At 39.5% G+C, this 21,918-nt stretch overlaps 1 protein-coding gene across 3 annotated transcripts in view; it reads left to right on the top strand.

The window, feature by feature from the left end:
• IARS1 (isoleucyl-tRNA synthetase 1) overlaps positions 1 to 21,918 on the top strand; it is an 81,094-nt gene that overhangs the window by 48,361 nt on the left and 10,815 nt on the right. For all 3 annotated transcript variants that reach the window (XM_043453105.1, XM_043453104.1, XM_043453106.1), the window contains 12 exons: positions 565 to 709; positions 2,067 to 2,187; positions 6,246 to 6,337; positions 7,111 to 7,188; positions 8,003 to 8,124; positions 8,563 to 8,665; positions 8,914 to 8,997; positions 12,305 to 12,479; positions 14,932 to 15,044; positions 19,797 to 19,892; positions 20,580 to 20,756; positions 21,494 to 21,599. In XM_043453105.1, coding sequence (XP_043309040.1) covers positions 565 to 709; positions 2,067 to 2,187; positions 6,246 to 6,337; positions 7,111 to 7,188; positions 8,003 to 8,124; positions 8,563 to 8,665; positions 8,914 to 8,997; positions 12,305 to 12,479; positions 14,932 to 15,044; positions 19,797 to 19,892; positions 20,580 to 20,756; positions 21,494 to 21,599 — 1,412 coding nt within the window. The remainder of the gene's footprint in view (positions 1 to 564; positions 710 to 2,066; positions 2,188 to 6,245; positions 6,338 to 7,110; positions 7,189 to 8,002; positions 8,125 to 8,562; positions 8,666 to 8,913; positions 8,998 to 12,304; positions 12,480 to 14,931; positions 15,045 to 19,796; positions 19,893 to 20,579; positions 20,757 to 21,493; positions 21,600 to 21,918) is intronic.

The raw sequence follows: 21,918 nt of genomic DNA, 5'->3' as shown, positions 1-21,918 counted from the left end.
ACCCAGGGCCTTTGGGCAAGCATGTTCACAGTTCCCATGTTGCCTGGGAGCAGTTTATTCAGTGTCCTGCAACCCCAGTTATCTGTTAGATTCAACCTTGGCATAGACGACAACTTGGCCTGATTATTCTTTGTATTGAAGGCTGTCCTGCAGGATGTTTAACACTCTCCCTGGCCTCTGCCCTCTGTGTTGGCAAAATGCTTGTGTGGCTGTTCCTTGTGAATCCCTGATGCCTAAATATACTGTCCTGGGAGGAGGGCCTGGTTACTTCCTCTTGGTGCTGCCATGCTTCCTGGGGCCTGTGCCAAAACCAGCCCAGGACGTGATTCTAGGTTAGTCCAGTGCCATATTTTGGTGTGGCACTCTTGGTCTCCCCTTTAGAATTTTCTAGGTCTCTTACACAAAGTGAGAACTTTGTCAGTTTTGAGTGGACTATTTGAAAAGTATTTATAATGTCCCCATTTTGCAGAAAAAGTGCTGATACGGGTATTACCCTGTCAACATGTCAGTAATATTTGGTTTATTGTCTCCATTCCATTTCCATGTGATTTTTTCTTCTTCCAGATTATATCTGATTAACTCCCCTGTGGTGAGAGCAGAAAACCTTCGCTTTAAGGAGGAGGGTGTCCGAGACGTCCTGAAGGATGTTCTGCTCCCTTGGTACAATGCCTATCGCTTCTTCATCCAGAACGTCCTAAGGCTACAGAAGGTATGGGTTGCAGTGCTGTGGAGTGGGGTCCGCCCCGCTGAGCTGGGTTTGCAAAAGATAGTCAGGGCTGAGCTGTGAGGTGGAGTTCCATGAGAGACTCGGCTGAGCAGGCCCCATGGGTGAGGGCTCGGAGCCATTGGAGAGCCATGATGAAGGTGCAACAGTTGTCTGGGGGCTGTGCTGAGCCAAGGAGAACAGGACTGGAGCTTTGCCATTTGGGCAGATGCTCACCTCTGCCAGACACAGATGCTTCACCTGTTTAAGACGAGTTGCATTGGATATTCATTTAGCTAGCCAAGTTCATGATGAGCGACCAAGTAAAGAGTCAGCTACTGTCATAGTGAGTGCCTCGTAAAGGCTGCTGCCTCTGAGTGGTCAAGAAAGGCCACTTCATGAGGGCATTTGGGCTGAGACTCCAAGAAAAATTCTCATTGAGTTGCAGGGATGAAAAACAATGGTTGTGATATACATGAAGAGTAGTTACCTGCTGACTTGGGAAGCATCCCCTGAGAAGCCCCCATATGTTTTGCTGCCTCTGGTTCATCTTGGTCTGCTAATGAACACCCCCCTCAGGAAGAACAGGGTCTTCTCCAGGCCCTAGTGTTGTTCCTCTTTTTGATCCTATCACCTCTCAGGCCAGTAGTCATGAAGTGGCTCTGCTTTGCAGACCTCTACCTGTGTGGAGCTCAAGAAAACAGACTGGGTTAAACCACTGATCCCTGGGGCTCATCTGGGCATAGCAAAAAGATGGAGACTACAGCATTGGGTGCTTAAATCAGGGCAAGAGTCAGTGTGGTTGCTGCCTTGCTACCCTGATGGTGATGCTATTGAGAAGGGACAGGTGAAGTGGGCCTTAAGGATCAAGGAGGATTTGCAAAGGAAAAAGCAGCAGGTAATTAGAGCATTCTGGGTAAAATAAATTAAGCAAAGATATTAACTCCTAGTATTCATTTTCAGCTTATAGATAGTTGTCCATTCCTACCCAGTTTTACTGTCTATCCTTCCACAGATTTAAGGTAACTAAACACTATACTTACTGACAGCATTTTGAAATATTTCTTAATTCATAATTATTCTTTGATGATAGGAAAAATTTTTTCCTAAAAAATGTTCCTAAATTCTCTTTAGTTCATTCAGAAATGTATTTCATTAATTGAGGACTTAACATTCCAAATTTAGCACTTACTTGGAAAATATTGCTAAGAATCAGAAATTTAGGTTGCTCAGTCTGTATTTTGTGATTTTTGTTTGTTTGTTTGTTTGGCTAGTTCTTTCAGTTTAAATCATTTAAAGAGTTCATTTCCTTACAGTGGTTTCCCCCGTGCATGCAAAAAGTTTCAATAATTGTCACTTCTAGGAAGAAGAAATGGAATTCCTTTACAACGAGAACATGGTTAAAGAAAGTACCAACATCACAGACCGGTGGATCCTGTCCTTTATGCAGTCGCTCGTTGGGTTCTTTGAGACTGAAATGGCAGGTATGTCTCTTTTCGACCTTCCTCCCAGGAATAAAGATTCTCTCTTTATAATTACTCTTTTAATATTTAATTTTTTTTCTTTATAAACATGGGAAAAAAATTTTTTTTTGAAGAATAGTCAATTTACAATGTTGCATTAGTTTTTGGTGTACAGCAAAATGATGCAGATATATATATTTTTTTCTTTTTCACATTCTTATCTATTATGGTTTATTATAGGATTTTGAATATAGTTCCCTATGCTACACAATAGGACTTTGTTGTTTATTTAATTTATAGTAGTTTGTATCTGTTAATCCCTAACTCCTAATTTATCCCTCCCCCATCCCATTTCCCCTTTGGTAACTGTAAGGTTTTTTTTTGTTTGTTTGTTTTTTTAAATGTCTGTGAGTCTGTTTTATTTTGTAAATAAGTTCATTTGTATGATATTTTATTTAGATTTCACGTATAAGTGATATCTTATGGTATTTGTTTTTCTCTTCCTGACTTTGTATGATATTCTCTAGGTCCATACATGTTGCTGCAAATGGCTTTATTTCATATTATTTCATTCCTTTTATTGCTGAGTAGCATTCCTCTATGTGTGTGTGTGTGTGTGTGTGCACGCGAACATCTTCTGTATCTGTTCTTCTGTTGATGGCCTTTTAGGTTGCTTCCATGTCTTGGCTGTTGTTAATAGTGCTGCAGTGAACACTGGGGTACCTGAATCTTCTCAAGTTAGAATTTCAATTTTTTAAGGAACCTCCATACAGTTTCCGTTGGGCTATACCAGTTTACATTCCTACCAACAGTGTAGGGGAAGGTTCCCTTTCTCCACATCGTCTTCAGCATTGGTTATTTGAGGGCTTTTTTAATGATGGCCATTCTGACTGGTGTAAATGATAATTGGCAATGTTGAACATGGTTTGATGTGCCTATTGGCCATCTGTATGTCTTCTTTGGAAAAATGTCTATTTAGGTCTTCTGCCCATTCCCCCCCCCCACCTTTTTTTTTTTTGTATGAGCTGTTTGTATATTTTGGAAATTAAGCCCTTGTTAGTCACATTGTTTGCAAATATTTTCTCCTAGTCCACAGATTGTCTTGTTTTATTCATAGTTTCCTTTGCTGTGCAAAAGCTTATGTTTGATTACATCCCATTTGTATTTGTTCCCATTTCTATGTTCTCTTGTAGGAGTTTAATGGTGTCATGTCTTAATTTAAGTCTTTATGCCATTTTGAGTTTATTTTTGTGTATGGTGTAAATGAGTGTTCTAATTTCATTGATTTACATGTGATTGTCCAGCTTTTCCAACACCGCTTGCTGAAGAGACTATCTTTTCTCCATAGTGTATTCTTGCCTCCTTTGTGGAAGATTAATTGACCATAGGTGTGTGGTTTTCTAAACATAGAGGAAATTTTATAAAAAGTTTGAGAGAGGCAGAACAATAGATGAATAAATGTTTCTTTTTACTTCTCAAATATAATTTTAAGGCTTGCTTGTTGTAGAAATGTATTGCTCCAAGGCCTGAGAGATTGTCTTGAGGGGATATCTAGTGGCCTTACCCCTCCACAGACACCACACAGCCCAAGGAATCACAGGCTTCAGTAGTGGATGCCCATGGGTTCAGATCCCAACTTGTACACTACTTGTTCCCTGGGGGAAGCATCGTCTGTAGTCTATGAGGCTCCATTTCTATCTGCAAAAAGTGCCTGGTAATAGTTTTTGTAAGACTAAGATAGAAACTATGTACATACAGTAGCTAGCAGATGACAGGTTCTTAATAAGTAGTACTTGTTACTAATATGTTTTAAATTTATTTTTAGATCTACTTTATTAAATAAGTAGAGTGGAAAAATTAGGAAATTCAGAAACACAGTAATGACATTGACATTTCCTCACATTTCTGTTCCCGAACAACAATGAATTTGTTTTTAGACAGGTTGAAAAGGTAGGTTATGTTGGTTTCCTTAAAGTTGGAGATAGACAACCATAAGTCAAGGTGAGAAATTCAAGAAACTATTAACCAGGATACCTGAGATGGGTCTGAGTGTATGTGGGTCTGATAAAGTCTATGGGCAGTGGAGAAAAAATGGCATCCCTGTGTGCACCCTGGTGACATGAACCACCCTCCCAGAGCATCCTGTGGCTGCCAGGTGCTGCTCCTCAGGTACAGCACCCAGTGGGTTTAAGAGGCCAGAGCAGTCAGGTGGTTCACGGAGGGGTCTTCAGTTCCTCAGCTGGTACACAGCTCTTCATGGAACAGTTGATGCCTCTGTACTTGGCATAATTGGATGGTTCGTCCAGGAAATTTTGAATGTTTTATCAGTCTTCCTGAAGGACTTTGCCCACTTTTAAACATATATAATAAGGGTCATATGACTGTCAAGCTACTGGACAGATTGACCTGAGTGAAAATGGAAATGAGTATGCGAATCCGACTTAGCACACTCCCTGAGACATGTATTATTAGCCATGTCCACTTTTCCCTCTTGAGTGATATTTATGAGTGGGATTGTTGCCAGGGAACCCTTGCCATCTTTAGGCAGCAATAGTATGACCTGAGGATGTACACTCTGACTGGGTCCTGGTCTGCCAGGAAACTAGAAGTTGGGCAGCAGTTCAGTTCAATTTAGTTCAGTCACTCAGTCGTGTCTGACTCTTTGCAATCCCATGGACTGCAGCACGCCAGGCCTCCCTGTCCATCACCAACTACCGGAGTTTACTCAAACTCATGTCCATTGAGTCAGTGATGCCATCCAGCCATCTCATTCTCTGTCGTCCCCCTCTCCTCCCGCCTTCAATCTTTCCCAGCATCAGGATCTTTTCAATTGTGTCAGTTCTTCGCATCAGGTGGCCAAAATATTGGGAATTTCAGCATCAGTCCTTCCAACGAATGTCCAGGACTGATTTCCTTTAGGATGGACTGGTTGGATCTCCTTGCAGTCCAAGGGACTCTCAAGAGTCTTCTCCAACACTGCGGTTCAAAGGCATCCATTCTTCGGCGCTCAGCTTTCTTTATAGTCCAACTCTCACATCCATACATGACTACTGGAAAAACCATAGCTTTGACTAGACGGACCTTTGTTGGCAAAGTAATGTCTCTGCTTTGTAATATGTTGTCTAGGTTGGTCACAGATTTTCTTCCAAGGAGCAAGCGTCTTTTAATTTCATGGCTACAGTCACCATTTGCAATGATTTTGAAACCCAAAAAAATAGTCTGTCATTCTTTCCACTGTTTCTCCATCTATTTGCCATGAAGTGATGGGACCGGATGCCATGATCTTAGTTTTCTGAATGTTGAATTTTAAGCCAACTTTTTCACTCGCCTCTTTCACTATCATCAAGAGGCTCTTTAGTTCTTCTTCGCTTTCTCCCATAAGGGTGGTGTCATCTGCATATCTGAGGTTATTGATATTTCTCCTGGCAGTCTTGATTCCAGCTTGTGCTTCTTCCAGCCCAGCGTTTCTCATGATGTACTCTGCATATAAGTTAAATAAGCAGGGTGACAATATACAGCCTTGACGTACTCCTTTTCCTATTTGGAACCAGTCTGTTGTTCCATGTCCAGTTCTAACTGTTGCTTCCTGACCTGCATACAGGTTTCTCAAGAGGCAGGTCAGGTGGTTTGGTATTCCCATCTCTTTAAGAATTTTCCACAGTTTGTTGTGGTCCACACAGTCAAAGACTTTCACACAGTCAATAAAGCAGAGGTTTTAATGGAACTCTCTTGCTTTTCTGATGATCCAGCGGATGTTGGCATTGATCTCTGGTTCCTTTGCCTTTCTAAGTCCAGCTTGAACATCTGGAAGTTCATGGTTCATGTTCTGTTGAAGCCTGGCTTGGAGAATTTTGAGCATTACTTTACTACCGTGTGAGATGAGTGCAATTGTGTGGTAGTTTGAACATTCTTTGGCATTGCCTTTCGTTGGGATTGGAATGAAAACTGACCTGTCTCCCTAACAGATGTGATAACCCTTGAATGGCAGGGCCTACTTGCTCTTTCTTGTATCCAGCCCTGTCTTAAGCTCCCAAGACTTTTGTATGTTCTCACTGTCTGATTGGTTGTCTTACTTTCAGCTTACAGGCTCTATACTGTGGTTCCTCGCCTGGTCAAGTTTGTGGATATTTTGACCAATTGGTATGTTCGGATGAACCGTAGAAGATTAAAGGTAAGTGTAGGCTTCTATTGGGAAGAGCAGAAAGTGCAGGAAGTATGAAAGTTGAGGAAAAATGAGAACAGGCAAAAGCAAAAAGGGCGTTTTCAAATGCTCTCACTTTTTATAGCTGTGTTTTTCCTTTTACGTTGCATATTAACTGTACTGCCATTTTTTGGATAGGGGGGTCCTTAAGTTTAAAAGTCATCTCACATGTTTTCAAAACACAATTACAGACAACATATTAGAGGGAAAGTCTCAGGCCATTTAGGACTGTACTGAACAGACCTGTTAAAATCAAATAATTCATGAATGTATTTTGCAAGTGTTGTTCGGTACAGCTATGATCTTCAGATGGGCACTTCATCGCTTCTATCACTAGAGGGATGGTTCCTTATTGACGAGACTCTTCATTAAGCCTTTGGGGATATAGGATGAGTGAAGCATGGAGCCTGTCCCAGAACTTAAGCTATGCATAAACAGCAATGCTCCATAACAGGGAGTGAGGTACACCCAGACCACTGCCCATCAGTACTACCTTCAAATGTGTTAATGATAAAATCCTGTAACAAAACAGTAATTTTGTTTTGTTAAAATGTATCACATACACATGCATGTGTGTGTGTGTATATGCACATATATTTAGAAGGACATTAAAATGTTTAAAGTAGTTATCTCTGGATAACTTAATTATGGCTGAGTTTTCCCCTTTTTATTACCTTTTTTTTTTCCCCTTTACAGTGACCTATTGGTTTTAACAGTTTAATGTGTGTGTTTTTTATTCTTAGGGTGAAAATGGGGTAGAGGATTGTGTTATGGCCCTGGAAACCTTGTTTAGTGTTCTGCTTTCTTTGTGCAGACTTATGGTAAGATGCTTCATCCCATTCTAAAACTCTAGCCCCGTGGGCTGCTTGTGGTGCCCAGTTGCTGCACTGTCCTCTGTTTGTATCTGTTCTTTATTTTTTCTATATTTTAAAGTTCTGTAATTGTCTATGAGTATCAGGGAAGGTCTTGAGCTAGTAGCTAACCAAACAAATACATATATTGCAAACAATATTTCACTTGAGACACTTGAGTATTTTCACTGTTCCTACCAATTGAAATATTCATTAAATTATATATAAGTAAAAGTTCCTACCAATTGAAATATTCATTAAATTATATATAAGTAAAAGTTTCACTTTTAGTTTCCTGTGTCTTATTTCTGCTCTTTCAGTTTAATGTTATAAGCCTTCTATTTATTTCTTAAACATACATGGAATGAGAACCTGCTTTATACCAGGTCCTCCACCTGGTGTCTCATGTATGAGCTCATTCCTTCTTCCTGTTAAGCAGGTAGAGTTTCCCCAGTTTACAGATGAGGTTTCTGAGACTTTAGGAATATTCATTCCTCTGCAGTTGACTTAACTGCCATGTGGTCATTGGCTCCTGTTTTTATTATGGACATCTTCAAGGATGTTTGGGACACTTCTGTCTGTAGTCCTACTTCTTTGCTTCTGAGTGTCTGTCTCACCCAGTTCAAAATGAGGTCATTTTCATAGGCATGTTTTGTTAACCTCATGTCCGGTTCTGTGCATATTCCCGTGTCATTTCTCTAAAATGTTTTAGTTTTTTCTAACTCTTGAGATCAGTTAATGATGGCTACATATGAATGACATAATGTTTTCTGTCCTTATACAGGCCCCCTATACCCCTTTTCTTACTGAATTGATGTATCAGAATCTGAAGACACTGATTGACCCTGTTTCTGTCCAGGACAAGGACACGTTCAGTATTCACTACCTCATGCTGCCCCATGTTCGGTAAGAATCAAATGTATCTAAGCCTCACCTGGGCCATGGCAAGGAGAGCTGCTAGAGAGGCACTCATGTAGGGGCCCAGCTCCCTGCTCCAGCTCACCTATGCCATGCCTTCCAGTTGAGCTGTTCCTCAGGCTACAGAAGGGGTATAAGAGGGATGCTGAGGGTGGAATCCCCTGTAGAGTTGTGGCATGTAGGGTGTGGGTAGGCCTTTGGTGTCGTTTTGAGGAGCTGCTGTGCATTGAGCATCAGGCTCAAGCTTGCCTCTCACTATGACTGCCCAAAGGCAGTCATGCTGTGCTCCCAAGAGCCTCCCTTGGGAAGCCTAACCACACCCTCCCCTCTCTCGTCCAACTTTCTTCCTCACCTAAGCACGTTTCTTCTTCGAGATTTTCTCTTTTTAAATCTAATATCTTTTATGTCCCTACCTCTCCCAATCAGTGACGAATTGATCGACAAGAAAACTGAGAGTGCAGTATCTAGAATGCAGTCTGTGATTGAACTTGGCCGAGTGATTCGAGACCGCAAAACTATTCCAATAAAGGTTGGAGGTTTTATTTCTATTTTACATTGCACAGACCTAGAGAATTATGTCTTTGGAGTATTTTCTTCATATAAAGGGCTTCAAGCAATGGCATAAATTTCTTTTTGCAGTAAGGCTGTGAATGACTTAATACTAGTTAAGCCTGCTTAGTCTAGAGCTTGAAATTCAGATAGAACATGTAACATTTATATTTCTGCAGTTTAGAAGACTGGATGCTTAGTGAACTTTCCCATCCCCTTTCTTTCTAGTATCCTTTGAAAGAAATTGTTGTTATCCATCAAGATCTGGAAGCTCTTAATGAAATTAAGTCTTTGGAGAAATATATCATTGAGGTAAGACAGTTGATTTGTGTGCTTTGGTCCAAACTTTGGCTTCTGTCCTTGGGAAGATTATTTTGATTAGTATTCTTTATCAGTATATACATAAATGTAACCTTCTGTGAAATTTTACAGTTTGCTTTTTGATTCATCATGAATTTTTGCAATGTAATTAAAAAAAATTTTTTTTTTAAGAATTTGTATTTATTTTTTGGCCATGCTGGGGGCATGTGGCATCTTAGTTCTTCCTACCAGGGATCAAACCCACACACCCTGCATTGGAAGCACAGATTCTTAATCAGTGGACCACCAAGGATGTCCCTGTAATTATAATTCTTTAACAATGATCTCAAGGTCCATGAAATTTTCATCTTCATCGGATCATTTATCCCTTCATCCACTTTTCTTCCCCAAAGTAATTTTTGATAATTAACAAAAAGAAAGAGCTTAGTTCCTTCAAATTACCCAAGTGTCAAGTAAACACTGGTTGTAAATAAACACTAGCATCGGGTACAGGACAGGGTCTCTTCTCACCCTGGCCACTCCCTGGTGTCTCGTTTCCCACTTGCAGGGATGTTCACTATGGTGTCTCTTACCGGGTTGTTCCTAGCATTTTACATACATGTAGACACATTTGTACATACATCTACACCCATGCAGGCTTCCTAGGTGGCCCAGTGGTAAAGAATCCACCTGCCACTGCAGGAGACTTGAATTTGATCCCTGGGTTGGAAAGATTCCTCTTGATAAGGAAATAGCAACCTACTCCAGTATTTTCCCAACCTATGCCAGGATACTCCCGTGTACAGAGGAGCCTGGCAGGCTACAGTCCATGGGGTTGCAAAGAGTCAGGCATGACTCAGCAACTGAAAAACATCAGATACGCACATCACTGGTTTTATTTGCGAATAGAGATGATCATATATGTAGTTTTTTACTTATTGTTTCCACTTTATAGTATTACTTAAACAACATTCCATGTTAAAACATAGAGACCTAGGACTTGCTGGTGGTCCAGTGGCTACGACTCCACACTCCCAGTACAGGGGGCTCAGGTTCAATCAGGGAACGAGATTCCATGTGCTGCAGTTAATGATCCTGCATGCCACGATGAAGACCCAGCACAGCCAAATAAATAAATAAAATTTTTAAATAAATAAATATTTTTAAAGAACTCTCCCTTTAAAAACAAAACATTAGAGATCTAATTTATTCTTTTTGCCAGCTGCATAGTGTTCACTTTCTGGCTGCATCACTATTTATTTAGTTACTCTAGTATTGTTGGAAATATATGTTTCGGATTATAAATAAAAGTTGTATGTGTGTGTATATGTGTGTTTGTGCAAATATGTCGTTAACTGTCGACTTAAAAAATGCACAACATAAGAGTTGCGAGTTAAGTTTTATTTGGGGCAAAATGAGGATGCAGCCCGGGAGACAGCACCTCAGATAGCTCTGAGAAGCTGCTCCTAAGAGGCAGTTCAATATATATGTGATTTTGGTAAAGGGGGAATACATGCAGGCAGGTACATTTTTTTCCAGAAGGTTTCTGCTAGTCTTGTGAAGCTTTGCTAGTCACAAGGAACAGTTACCACCATGAGGGATTTTGGGGCCTTTCCATGGGGAGATACAAGAACTGGGCTCATAAAATCAGCTCCTGAAAATACCTATCTGAAGACCTGTCCTGCCAGTTTTTCCCCAAGCACAGAATGTCTCATTTCTGCTGTCCACCCTGAACTCCTTTCAGGGGGTTATTGAAGGTCAGCAGCACGATTTAGTCCTTTTACAGGTACAGGTAGAGGCATGTGTGCTAAGTCACTTCAGTCATGTCCCACTGCTTGCCACCCTATGGCCTGTAGCCCACCAGGCTCACCTGTCCATGGGATTCTCCAGGCAAGAATACTGGAGTGGGCTGCCATGCCCTCCTCCAGAGGGTCTTCCCAAGGGGATCGAACCCTTGTCTCTTATGTCATCTCCTTTGTTGGCAGGCAGGTTCTTCACCACTAGTACCACCTGTGAAGCCCAGATAAGTAGATGGCAAGTGCCAATTGCTAGTTGACAGTGTGGATGTTGGATAGGTTCTTAAAAATGGAGTTTTGAGGTCAGAAGTTTAAACTGTCTTGTCAGTTGTCCTCCCAGAAAGCTTTATCCTGTGGTGTTTTTAAATGAAATACATATTTCAAATTTCATTTTTATTCCTTTCAAAGATAATATTTAAGGATAGAAAATAGCTCTTTTACCAAGAACCTGCCAACATGGGCTGCGTTCGCACCAAAACCATAAAGAAGGCGGCCTGGGTCATCATTGATAACATTTTGTGTTCAAAAGTTAAAATTTCACCATATAGATAATGTGAAAAATGAACGGGGTTTTGTTCTTTAAAAAAAAAAAGAAAAAGAGGATAGAAAATAATTTCTATATTTGATTTTGAATTATTTGAGAATTCTGGATAAATAGAGTTTATAAAACTCTTTAGAAATTTAAGAAGTTATAAAAATTCTGTAACGTTATATAAATTATGTAAAGTTATGTAAAGTTACATAAATTCTGTAACGAATGCTTAAGATATGGATAAAAATAGAATATACTTAAATATCTTGAGCACTCTGAGATCAAATAATATAGTAATGTATAATGGCAGAACATTTCCATATAATTTGCTTCAGTTGACAATTCCATGATACTTCATTTTCTTATTTCCTACTGTGTGGTCACCATTTCCTACTACATTAGTATTCCTTAACTTGCTAGCATGATGGAGACATGAAATATATGATTAACTGACTCTTCTGGTTAACTGATAGTTAAATTGCTCAAGGAAAGGTTACCCCTGAGACATGAAGTCCATATTTCTAATGCTACAGCTCTTGTTAATTGAGTTAGGGTTGTGCAGTCATCACCACAATTTTGTAGAATTTTCATCACCCCAAATAGAGACCCCAAATTATCATTCATGCATCATTTCCCCTCAGGATTCTACTGTCCTCTGGCAAACACAAATCTGTTTTCTGTCTCTGGGTGTGCTCACTCTGGACATTTTCTGTAGATGAAATCATACAATATGTGGGCTTCTATGTCTGGCTTCTGTGACTTAGCACCAAGGGTCATTCATGTTATAGCACGGATTAGTGCTTCTTTCCTTTATATTGCTAAATGACAGTCCGTTAGGTAGATATACCACATTTTATTTATCCTTTCCATAGTCGATCAGCATTTGGGTTGTTTCCACTTTTTGGTTATTGCTATAAAGAATTGTATTCAAATTTTTGTGGACATATTTTCATTTGTTTCATTTTTGTTTTTGCATGTCTATCAAATATAGGAATTGAATGTTCGAAAAGTTACATTATCTACAGATAAAAACAAATATGGCATTCGCCTAAGGGCAGAGCCAGATCACATGGTCCTGGGGAAGCGTCTGAAAGGAGCTTTCAAGATGGTGATGACATCCATCAAACAGCTGAGCAATGAGGAGCTGGAGCGGTTCCAGGAGAATGGTGGGTGTCTGTTCCATTGGGGTCACCATTTGTGTCCTCAACCTGATGGATGTCTCATACTTAGCCTCCTCTTTGATTTCTACTGTTACAGCCTTCCCTTAAATTAGAACTTTTTTTTTCTGTTCATAAAAATATTTATTATGAATAATTCTAATTTATTTTTTAAAAAGTAAAAATAAAAATGACCCATAACCCATCACCCATCCTTTAATGTAGATTGAAATTCTGATTTAGTTCACTGTTAAAATTCTGATTTAGTTCATCCTATATACATATGTAGTCATATAATTATAGCTTTACAAAATGGAAATCAGTCTATAACTTATTTCACATTTTTCACTTTTTTATATTTATATTATTTGGTTTTCATTTACCTTTTTATTTTGCATTTTCACTTTACATTATAAACATTTCTGTGTTTTGTCAGTCTTTAAAATGCTATTTCAGTAAGTGTTGCAAAAACTTTCCTTCCTGTGGATACCTGGTATTTTTTTAACCAGTCTGTTATTGTTGGTGTTTTCAATTGGTAAAGAATCTGCCTGCAGTGGAGGGGACCCCAGTTCCATTCCTGGGTCGGGAAGATCCCCTGGAGAAGGGATAGGTTACCCACTCCAGTATTCTTGGGCTTCCCTTGTGGCTCAGCTGGTAAAGAATCGGCCTGCAGTGCAGGAGACCTGGGCTTGATCCCTGGGTTGGAAAGATCCCCTGGAGAAGGGAAAGGCTACCCACTCCAGTATTCTGGGCTGGAGAGTTCCATGGATTATACAGTCCATAGGGTCGCAAGAGTTGGACACAACTGAGTGGCTTTCACTTTCAGCTAGGTTTCTACTTGAAATCATTGAGTCAGATGGGTAAACTGTAAGTTACCATTGAATTCTATAAGTGCTAATATGGGCCTGGAAAAATCTACCCTAATGAGAGAGCAAAACCCTTCAGATTCACCAGCCAGTGGTATAGAGCGTTACCCTTATCAGATGTTGCTTGTAGAGAAAAAGATGACTTGAGTTGCCAGAATGAAGACCAGAAGATATTCAAAGAAGAAAGTTATATTTTAATTTTAATTCAAAATTTTAATTTTTAAATACTTAAGTATTTTTAATGAAAGGGATTTAGCATTGAGGTTTGGAGCTTCTTCCAAAACTGTGTCAGAACTTAGAATGTATCTCTAAAATATCTAGAATACATATTTTGTTCTCACTGAGCAAGAGTGGAGTCATTCATTCAGCAAATATTTTTTAAAGCCCTTCTGTTTTGTTGACACTGAGAACATAGAGTTGAATAAGACAGACATTGTCCTTACCGTCATGGTGCTGGTAGACACTAAAGATGTATGGATATAATCATATTTTTGATAAGCGTGCTGAAGGAAATCTTTAGGAAGCTGTTCCAGGTGCCCAGGAGTTCTGACCTCTGCCATGATTAGAATCATATATGGTCTAATTACAGCTTTTTGACTTCCTGCAGCAACCCTAGGGTACAAGGTGTTTGAATGTTTGGGTTCCCTCTGAAATTGAAAATCATAAGCATGGAAGTGTCATGAAAGATTTAAGGATTCATAACTCAGATGAATAGTTATGGAAATTGGGGGAAATGTCTGTAAGAGTCCCCAAATTTTTAGATAAAATTTACAAAACATTAGAGGCTTGCAACTAAAAGTTGAATCAGTACTAATTCAACTTGATTTGTTAAATTAACAAAATCTTTGATCAGCATTCAGGTCATAAATCTCAAGCTATTTCACCAATTAGCCAAAATATTAAAAATTCCTGAAATAAGCTTTATTTGAAACTGAAGCCTGTAGTTTTTAAATTGTAGTTTCTGAATGAACTGTTCCATATTGATGAAAAGCAGTTTTTAGAATACGGTGACATAAAGTGAAAATGAAAGCCCATTGCTCAAAGACCCAGAAGATTGTTTTGTGAATTACTATAGTAAGCGGTATGGGAAATGGGAATTGCCATCCTCAGCTGTTTATATGTTCTGCCTACCATGAATAGGCATGATGCTCAGACCTTCACACTGTCTACCTGTTTTCACCCTGACTGTACTCGGATAGGCAGATAGAAGAACACCAGGGTTTTACCGCCTTTGAGTGGTAGGCCTAAGTCTAGTTTGACTCTACAGACTGTGCTTTCTTCCTTATAGCTTGCTGCTCATGTTTATGATGAGGATTCATTCGTTGCCTCTAGCACATGTTTTTGGATCTAGGTGCTTATATACAGCAGTAGATATGGGTGATTTAAATGGCCTTAAGATAGCATGGTGTAGTCTAAGGAAAGTTTATCTCATCCTTGACCACAACAGTGACATGAGTCAGAAAGACATAACCTCTTAAAGACTGTAGCTTGATGATTTGAAGTTTTTATTAGAGAGTGGCACAGTATATTGGTAGCAGGGCAGCTTGAGGAGTGGGTTACTGATTGAGTAACAGTGACAGTTGCTTTTCCAATAGGGACCATTGTTGTGGAAGGCCATGAATTGCATGAAGAAGATATCCGCCTCATGTACACCTTTGATCAGGCAACAGGTGGAACAACACAGTTTGAAGCACACTCGGATGCCCAGGTATTTTTCTATTCCCTAGAACATTTCTTTACCAAAAAATATGAACATCAGAGGAAAAAATACCTATGCTCCTCCTGACAGCATTGGCAGCTTGTCTCAGGGTAAAATAGCTTTTATTTTAGATTGGCCTTATTAAACTTCTCTATTGTAGCTTCTTGACATGTGCATTTCTTTAATGGATATATAAATAGATATTTTGTGACTTTATGCATGCCAGTAAGTGCCAGGTCATACAAAAATGTGGAAGATGTAATCCTACCCTTCAAGGAATGGGTCAGTCATGGAGATAGAAAAGTAAATCTGTTCTTATTATTCTACTTGGTAAGTTATCTGGTAGAAATAAGTACAGAGAAGGGCTAAGTCTGGGTAGAAGTGGGAATGGTTAGAGAGCATCCCTTGAAGAGGATATACAGACAGTTGTGGATTCTGGGGTCTGGGTTTTTTTGTTGTGATGGATCACAGCATCTCTCTTCACTCTTGACCAGACTTCTCCAGACAGATAGATTGTAAGCTCTCCAATGTGAGAGTAAGGGACCTGCTCGAGTTCCTCTGTGCTTAATATTCCACATATGGGGGGTGATGGAGAATACCTCGTGTGAGTCTAGTCAACCTTGACATGAGGTCTTTTTTTTCGGCCGCACCGTGCAGATTATGGGATCTTAATTCCTCAACGAGGGATTGAACCTGGGCCCCTAGCAGTGAAAGCACTGAGCTCTAACCACTGAACTGCTGGGGAATTGTCGTACACAGAGTCTTAAATATGATGTAGACAGAACTCCACGTGGGCAGACAGTGTAAGGAGCTGACGGTGAGAAAACTACAAAAGAAGGAATTGGGCCCAGGGAAGAAGGTTTGTAACCAGCAAGAAGGTGTCGTCTTCTCTGGTCACAACCAAATAAGAGAGGCCTGAGGAGCTTGATTATACTTGTGGACGTGTTGTCTTGTGATGCTTCTGAGTTTCTTAGTGTGATTTGTGTATTGTGGGCATGGTTACCCTGCCATGACTCATCCGTTTTCAGTTTACCTCCTGTGTGTCTTCATAAAATGGAGCAAGTTTGTTATCTTTGAGTGTCCTCAAAAATGTAAATGGGGATGGTGCCTAATTTGTATATATATATATATATTCCCCTCTATAATAGAAGTGATACTGTCATTATTACAACATCAACATTGACAACCTTTATGACAGAGAAGATGAAATAGTGGATAAAATTGACAGGAAGGTGGCAATTTTAAAAAGTGTTGTGGCCATTTATAGAAATTGTGTTTTGAATCGCACAAACCAGTGGATAGAATAGGTTATGGTTAAAGAAAACAAGAGATGGCTGCTTTGAAGTCTTCAGTTCACTTGTTTGTGGTGAATCTATTATGAAAAGTTATGCTGCTGTAATAGCTTCATGACTGGTGATTTTATTTATTAGCAGAGTTGATATTACTTATTAGACAGAAAGCAGAGTTACATGTTGTTGTTATTGTTGCTTAGTTGCTAAATCATGTCTGATTGTTTGCAACCCATGAACTGCAGCATACCAGCTTTCCCTGTCCTTCACTATCTCCCGAAATTTGACCAAAGTCATCTCCATTGAGTCAATGATGCCATCCAACCATCTCATCCTCTGTTGCCCATTTCTCCTCCTGCCCTCTATCTTTCTCAGATTCAGGGTGTTTTCCAATGAGTAGGCTCTTTATCAGGTGACCAAAGTACTAGAGCTTCAGTATCAGTACATTCATTGAATATTCAGGGTTGATTTCCTTTTGGATTGACTGGTTTGATCTCCTTGCTGTCCAAAGGACTCTGAGGAGTCTTCTCCAGCACCATAATTCAAAAGCCATCAACTCTTTGGCACTCAGCCTTCTTTATGGTCCAGCTCTCACATCTGTACGTGACTGCTGGAAAAACCATAGCTTTGCGTGTACAGAACTTTGTCAGCCAAGTGATGTCTCTTCTTTTTAATATGCTGTCTCAGTTTGTCATAGCTTTTCTTCCAAAGAGCAAGTGTCTCTTAATTTCGTGGCTGCTGTCACCGTGCACAGTGATTTTGGAGCTCAAAATAAAATCTGCCACGCTTTCCACTTCTTCCTCATATGTTTGCCAGGAAGTGATGGGACCAGATGCCATGGTCTTTGTTTTTTGAATGTTGAGTTTTAAGCCAGCTTTTTCTCACCCTCTTCTTTCTCCATCAAGAGGTTCTTTACTTCCTCTTTTTCAGCCTTTACAGTGGCATCATCTGCAGTTGTTGATATTTTTCCTGGCTATCTTGATTCCAGCTTGAGTCATCTGGCCCAACATTTCACATGATGTACTCTGCTTATAAGTTAAATAAGCAGTTTGACAATATATAGCCTTGACATACTCCTTTCCCAATTTGGAACCAATCCATTGTTCCATGTCCTGTTCTAACTGCTGCTTTTTGACCTGCATACAGGTTTTTCAGGAGACAGTCAAGATGGTCTGGTATTCCCATTTCTTTTAAGATTTCTCACAGTTTGTTGTGATCCACACAGTCAAAGGCTTTAGCATAGTTAATGAAACAGAAGTAGATGGTTTCCTGGAATTCCCTTGCTTTCTTTATGATCTAGCATATGTAGGCAATTTGATCTCTGCTTCCTCTGCCTTTTCTAAATCCAGGTTGTACATCTGAAATTTCTCGGTTCATGCACTATGAACCGATGAAGCCTGTCTTGCAGGATTTTGAGTATTTACCTTGCTAGCATGTGAAATGAGCACAATTGTATGGTAGTTTGAACATTCTTTGGCATTGCCCTTCTTTGGAATTGGAATGAAAACCGACCTTTTCCAGTTCTGTGACCACTGCTGAGTTTTCCAAATTTGTGGGCATACTGCGTGCAGCACTTTCATAGCATCATCTTTTAGGATTTGAAATAGCTCAACTGGAATTCCATCACCTCCACTAGCTTTGTTCATAATGATACTTCCTAAGACCCACTTGACTTCACACTCCAGGATTTCTGGCTCTAGGTGAGTGATCACACCATCGTGGTTATCCAGGTCATTAGTATATTTTTTCTATAGTTCTTCTGTGTATTCTTGCCACCTCTTCCTAATCTCTTCTGTTTCAGTTAGGTCCTTACCATTTCTGTCCTTTATTGTACCCATGTTTACATGAAATGTTCCTTTGGTACCTAATTTTTTAAAGAGTTCTCTAGTCTTTCCCATTCTATTATTTTCCTCTGTTTCATGGTATTGTTCATTTTTAAAGGCTTTCTTATCACTCCTTGCTATTCTTTGGAATTCTGCATTCAGTTGGGTATATCTTTCCCTTTCTCCTTTGCCTTTTGCTTCTCTTTTTCTCAGCTATTTGTAAGGCCTCCTCAGACGACCACTTGCCTTCTTGCGTTTCTTTTTCTTGGGGATGGTTTTGGTTACCACCTCCTGTACAGTGTTAGAAACCTTCATCCATAGTACTTGAGACTCTGTCTACCAGATCTAGTCCCTTCAGTCTACTTGTCAGTGCCACTGTATAATCATAAGGGATTTGATTAAGTCATACCTGAATGGTCTTGTGGTTTTTCCTACTTTCTTCAATTTAAGTCTGAATTTGGCAATAACAAGCTCGTGATCTGAACCACAGTCAACTTCAGGTTTTGTTTTTGCTAACTATATAGAATTTCTCCATCCTCGGCAACAAAGAATATGATTAATCTGATTTCAGTGTTGACCATTTGTTGATATCCACGTGTAGAGTTGTCTCTTGTGTTGTCAGAAGAGGGTGTTTTCTATGACCAGTGTGTTCTCTTGACAAAATTCTGTTAGCCTTTGCCCTCCTTCATTTTGTACTCTAAGGCCTAACTTGCCTGTTACTCCAGGTATCTCTTGACTTCCTACTTTTGCTTTCCAGTCCCCTGTGATGAAAAGGACCTCTTTTTTTGGTGTTTGTTCTAGAAGTTTTATAGATCTTCATAGAAGCGGTCAACTTCAGCTTCTTTGACATTAGTGGTTGGGGCATAGACTTGGATTACTGTAATGTTGAATGGTTTGCCTTAGAAGGGAACCAAGATCATTCTGTCATTTTTGAGATTGCACCCAAGTACTGCATTTTGAACTCCTATTGACCATGAGGTCTACTCCATTTCTTCCGAGGGATTCTTGCCCACAGTATAGACATAATGATCATCTGAATTAAATTCTCCCATTCCCATCCATTTTACTTCACTGATTCCTAAGATGTCAACGTTCACTTTTGCCATCTACTGTTTTACCATGTCCAATTTACCTTGGCCTATGGACCAAACTTTCCGGATTCCTATGCAATATGCTCTTTGCAGCATCAGCCTTTATTTTCACCATCAGACACATTCACAGCTGAGCACTGTTTCTTCTTTGGCACAGCCGCTTCATTCTTTCTAGAGCTATTTCTCTGTTCTTCCCCATTACTATGTTGGACACCTACTGACCTGGGGGGCTCATCTTCCGGTGTTACATCTTTTTGCCTTTTCATACTGTCCATGGGGTTCTCAAGGCAAGAATGCTGAAGTGGTTTAAGTTGGTCTCAGGACATCTCCTTCAGGAGAAAAATGAAAAGTTGCACCTTTTTCTGCAGATGAGGAAATAACTGTTTACAACGGAGGACTCAAACTATAAAGAGACTAATTTCATGTCTTTGGCTCAGTTTTGTGATTGAATGGTGCTGCATTATATACTTCTAAGAATTTAAACACCATTTTTCTGAGTTTGAAAGAGCTGTTTTTTCTATATTTGATTGTCATGGTGTACACTGTTCATTCCTACAGGTTTTGGTTCTTTTAGATGTCACCCCTGACCAGTCAATGGTGGATGAAGGAATGGCTCGGGAAGTCATCAATCGTATTCAGAAACTTCGCAAAAAGGTCAGTTTGTGAGATTAAAATAAGCTACTGTCTAGAATTTTGTTTTGGTTTTTGTTTTGATTGTTGGGAAAGAGAGGAGACACAGGTAATATAAACCACAGTAATTTATTACTGATTGTCATTGATCTATGATCCATTCAGATTATACTTCTTAGGCTCAATTCCTTAGGGCTTCCACAAAACCATCTTCTGGATAGACAGTCCTCCTGACTGGCACATAAGGTTATCAGAGATGACAGCAAACACCTCTGAAGAACGGTAGAGGTGCACTCAGTGTGGAAGGGTTCTTAGCTCAGGGGAGAGAGAGATTGTTGGACCTGGATGGAATGAGGTGGTTCTTCCTCATTCAAAAAGCTGAGAGCCAGAGCAGGTGCGCAAAACCCATGGCCTTCCCTTGCTGGGTGAGAGAGCCAGAGAGTTTCTGTCTCAGGGAGGGCCCGCCACAGGTCGTCCTCCTCTGGTCAGGCTTTTGAGACTGAGTAGCCACTCCAGCAGGTGATGGTTTGCTGAGGAACTGTGTCTCAATTAAAAGCTTTGTGAATTCTTGCTTTTTTTTCCAGAGAGTTTGTCAGGATATCATACCCTTCCATGATGATTCAGTGTGGGATCATCAGCTCTGTTTAACAGTGTTTTGTGTTTTAATTGACAAGTGTGCTTCCCTTTTACATTTTCTTTATATGCTTTCAGTGCAGTCTGGTTCCAACTGATGAAATAACAGTTTATTATAAAGCAACTTCTGAGGGAAAGTATCTGAATAATGTTATTGAAAGCCACACAGACTTCATATTTGCCACCATAAAGTCTCCTTTGAAGCCATATCCAGTTCCTATATCAGATGAAATACTTATTCAAGAAAAAATGGAGGTAAGTTCTGAATTCTGTTGAACTAGTAAGTGATTTAGGATTAAATTTTATATTAAGTTTTTGTAGTCGTATCTTAATGTTCTCTCCCCTGGTAGCAATTAGTATAGTACCATTCTTGAAGTATTGCTCTGGAGAATAGTGAATAGGATTAGAGAGTGAGGTCTAAAAGAGAAGAAAGAAAATTAGAGCTATGCTCTTGGAAAAGGTAACCAGGACATACATAAGAATTGCTGGATGACTTTATGATGCTGTCTTATCTAAAACTACAAAGATTAGTGTTGTGTAAATAGCAATTGACTTGAAAAGCAGTTTACTTTTGTGGTATTAAGTTATACATAGAATTACAATTTCATTTCTTGTTGGTACATTTTAGATGTAACTGTGAAAATCTGACCAAGATATGAAAGATATTGGCCAGTAGTTGAGAAGTATGTCTCAAAGTAAAAAATTCTTTTCTATATCAGTTAGTCATTTATTCAGTCATATGTTCCTGTGTTGATCCTATTTTGTATGGGACAATTGGAACAGACAATCAGGCCCTGAATGTGACTGTTTTCAATGGGAAAGAACAAGGTAAAAGCGGGGGGAAGTGTAGCTCTTGGCTGTTGTAGTAATTAGGTTAAATATGCTCTCAGAATTGTGTAGAGCTCTTATTCTTGCTGAATAGTTGCTATCTTAGTTGGTGACACTGTGATCAGATGCTATAGTTACCCAGTCACATTTTTTCATATGCTTAGTTAAAAGGGTCTGACCTGGAAATTACACTCACCAAAGGATCTTCCACACCTGGCCCTGCTTGTGCATATGTCAATCTTAACATTTGTACAAATGGCAGTGAGCAAGGTAAGAGTAAATGAATTCCACAGCTTGTATTTTATCTTTTAGTTAAACCTATGAATGTTTTTAAGGCTATTATAAGAGAATTGGTAAAATTGAGTAACTTTTTCTAATTGTCATGTAATGAATCCACAAAAGTAAATGATTGAACTTCCACTTCTAGGAAGATGAAGTAGACATACTTTTTCCCTGTTCTTCCCACAAAGTACAGCAAAACACCCTAGACATGATATATAAAAACAAGCATAAGAAGACTCTTAATGGTGGAGGGAAGAAGGCAGACCAACTAAGGATCTTTGGATCAAGTAAGAAGATGGAGAATTCC

Source organism: Cervus canadensis, chromosome 30 (genome assembly GCF_019320065.1).
Source record: "Cervus canadensis isolate Bull #8, Minnesota chromosome 30, ASM1932006v1, whole genome shotgun sequence".
Lineage (NCBI taxonomy): Eukaryota > Metazoa > Chordata > Mammalia > Artiodactyla > Cervidae > Cervus > Cervus canadensis.
The sequence above is the reverse complement of the archived record's forward strand: the minus strand, read 5'-3'. Positions and strand labels throughout refer to the sequence as shown.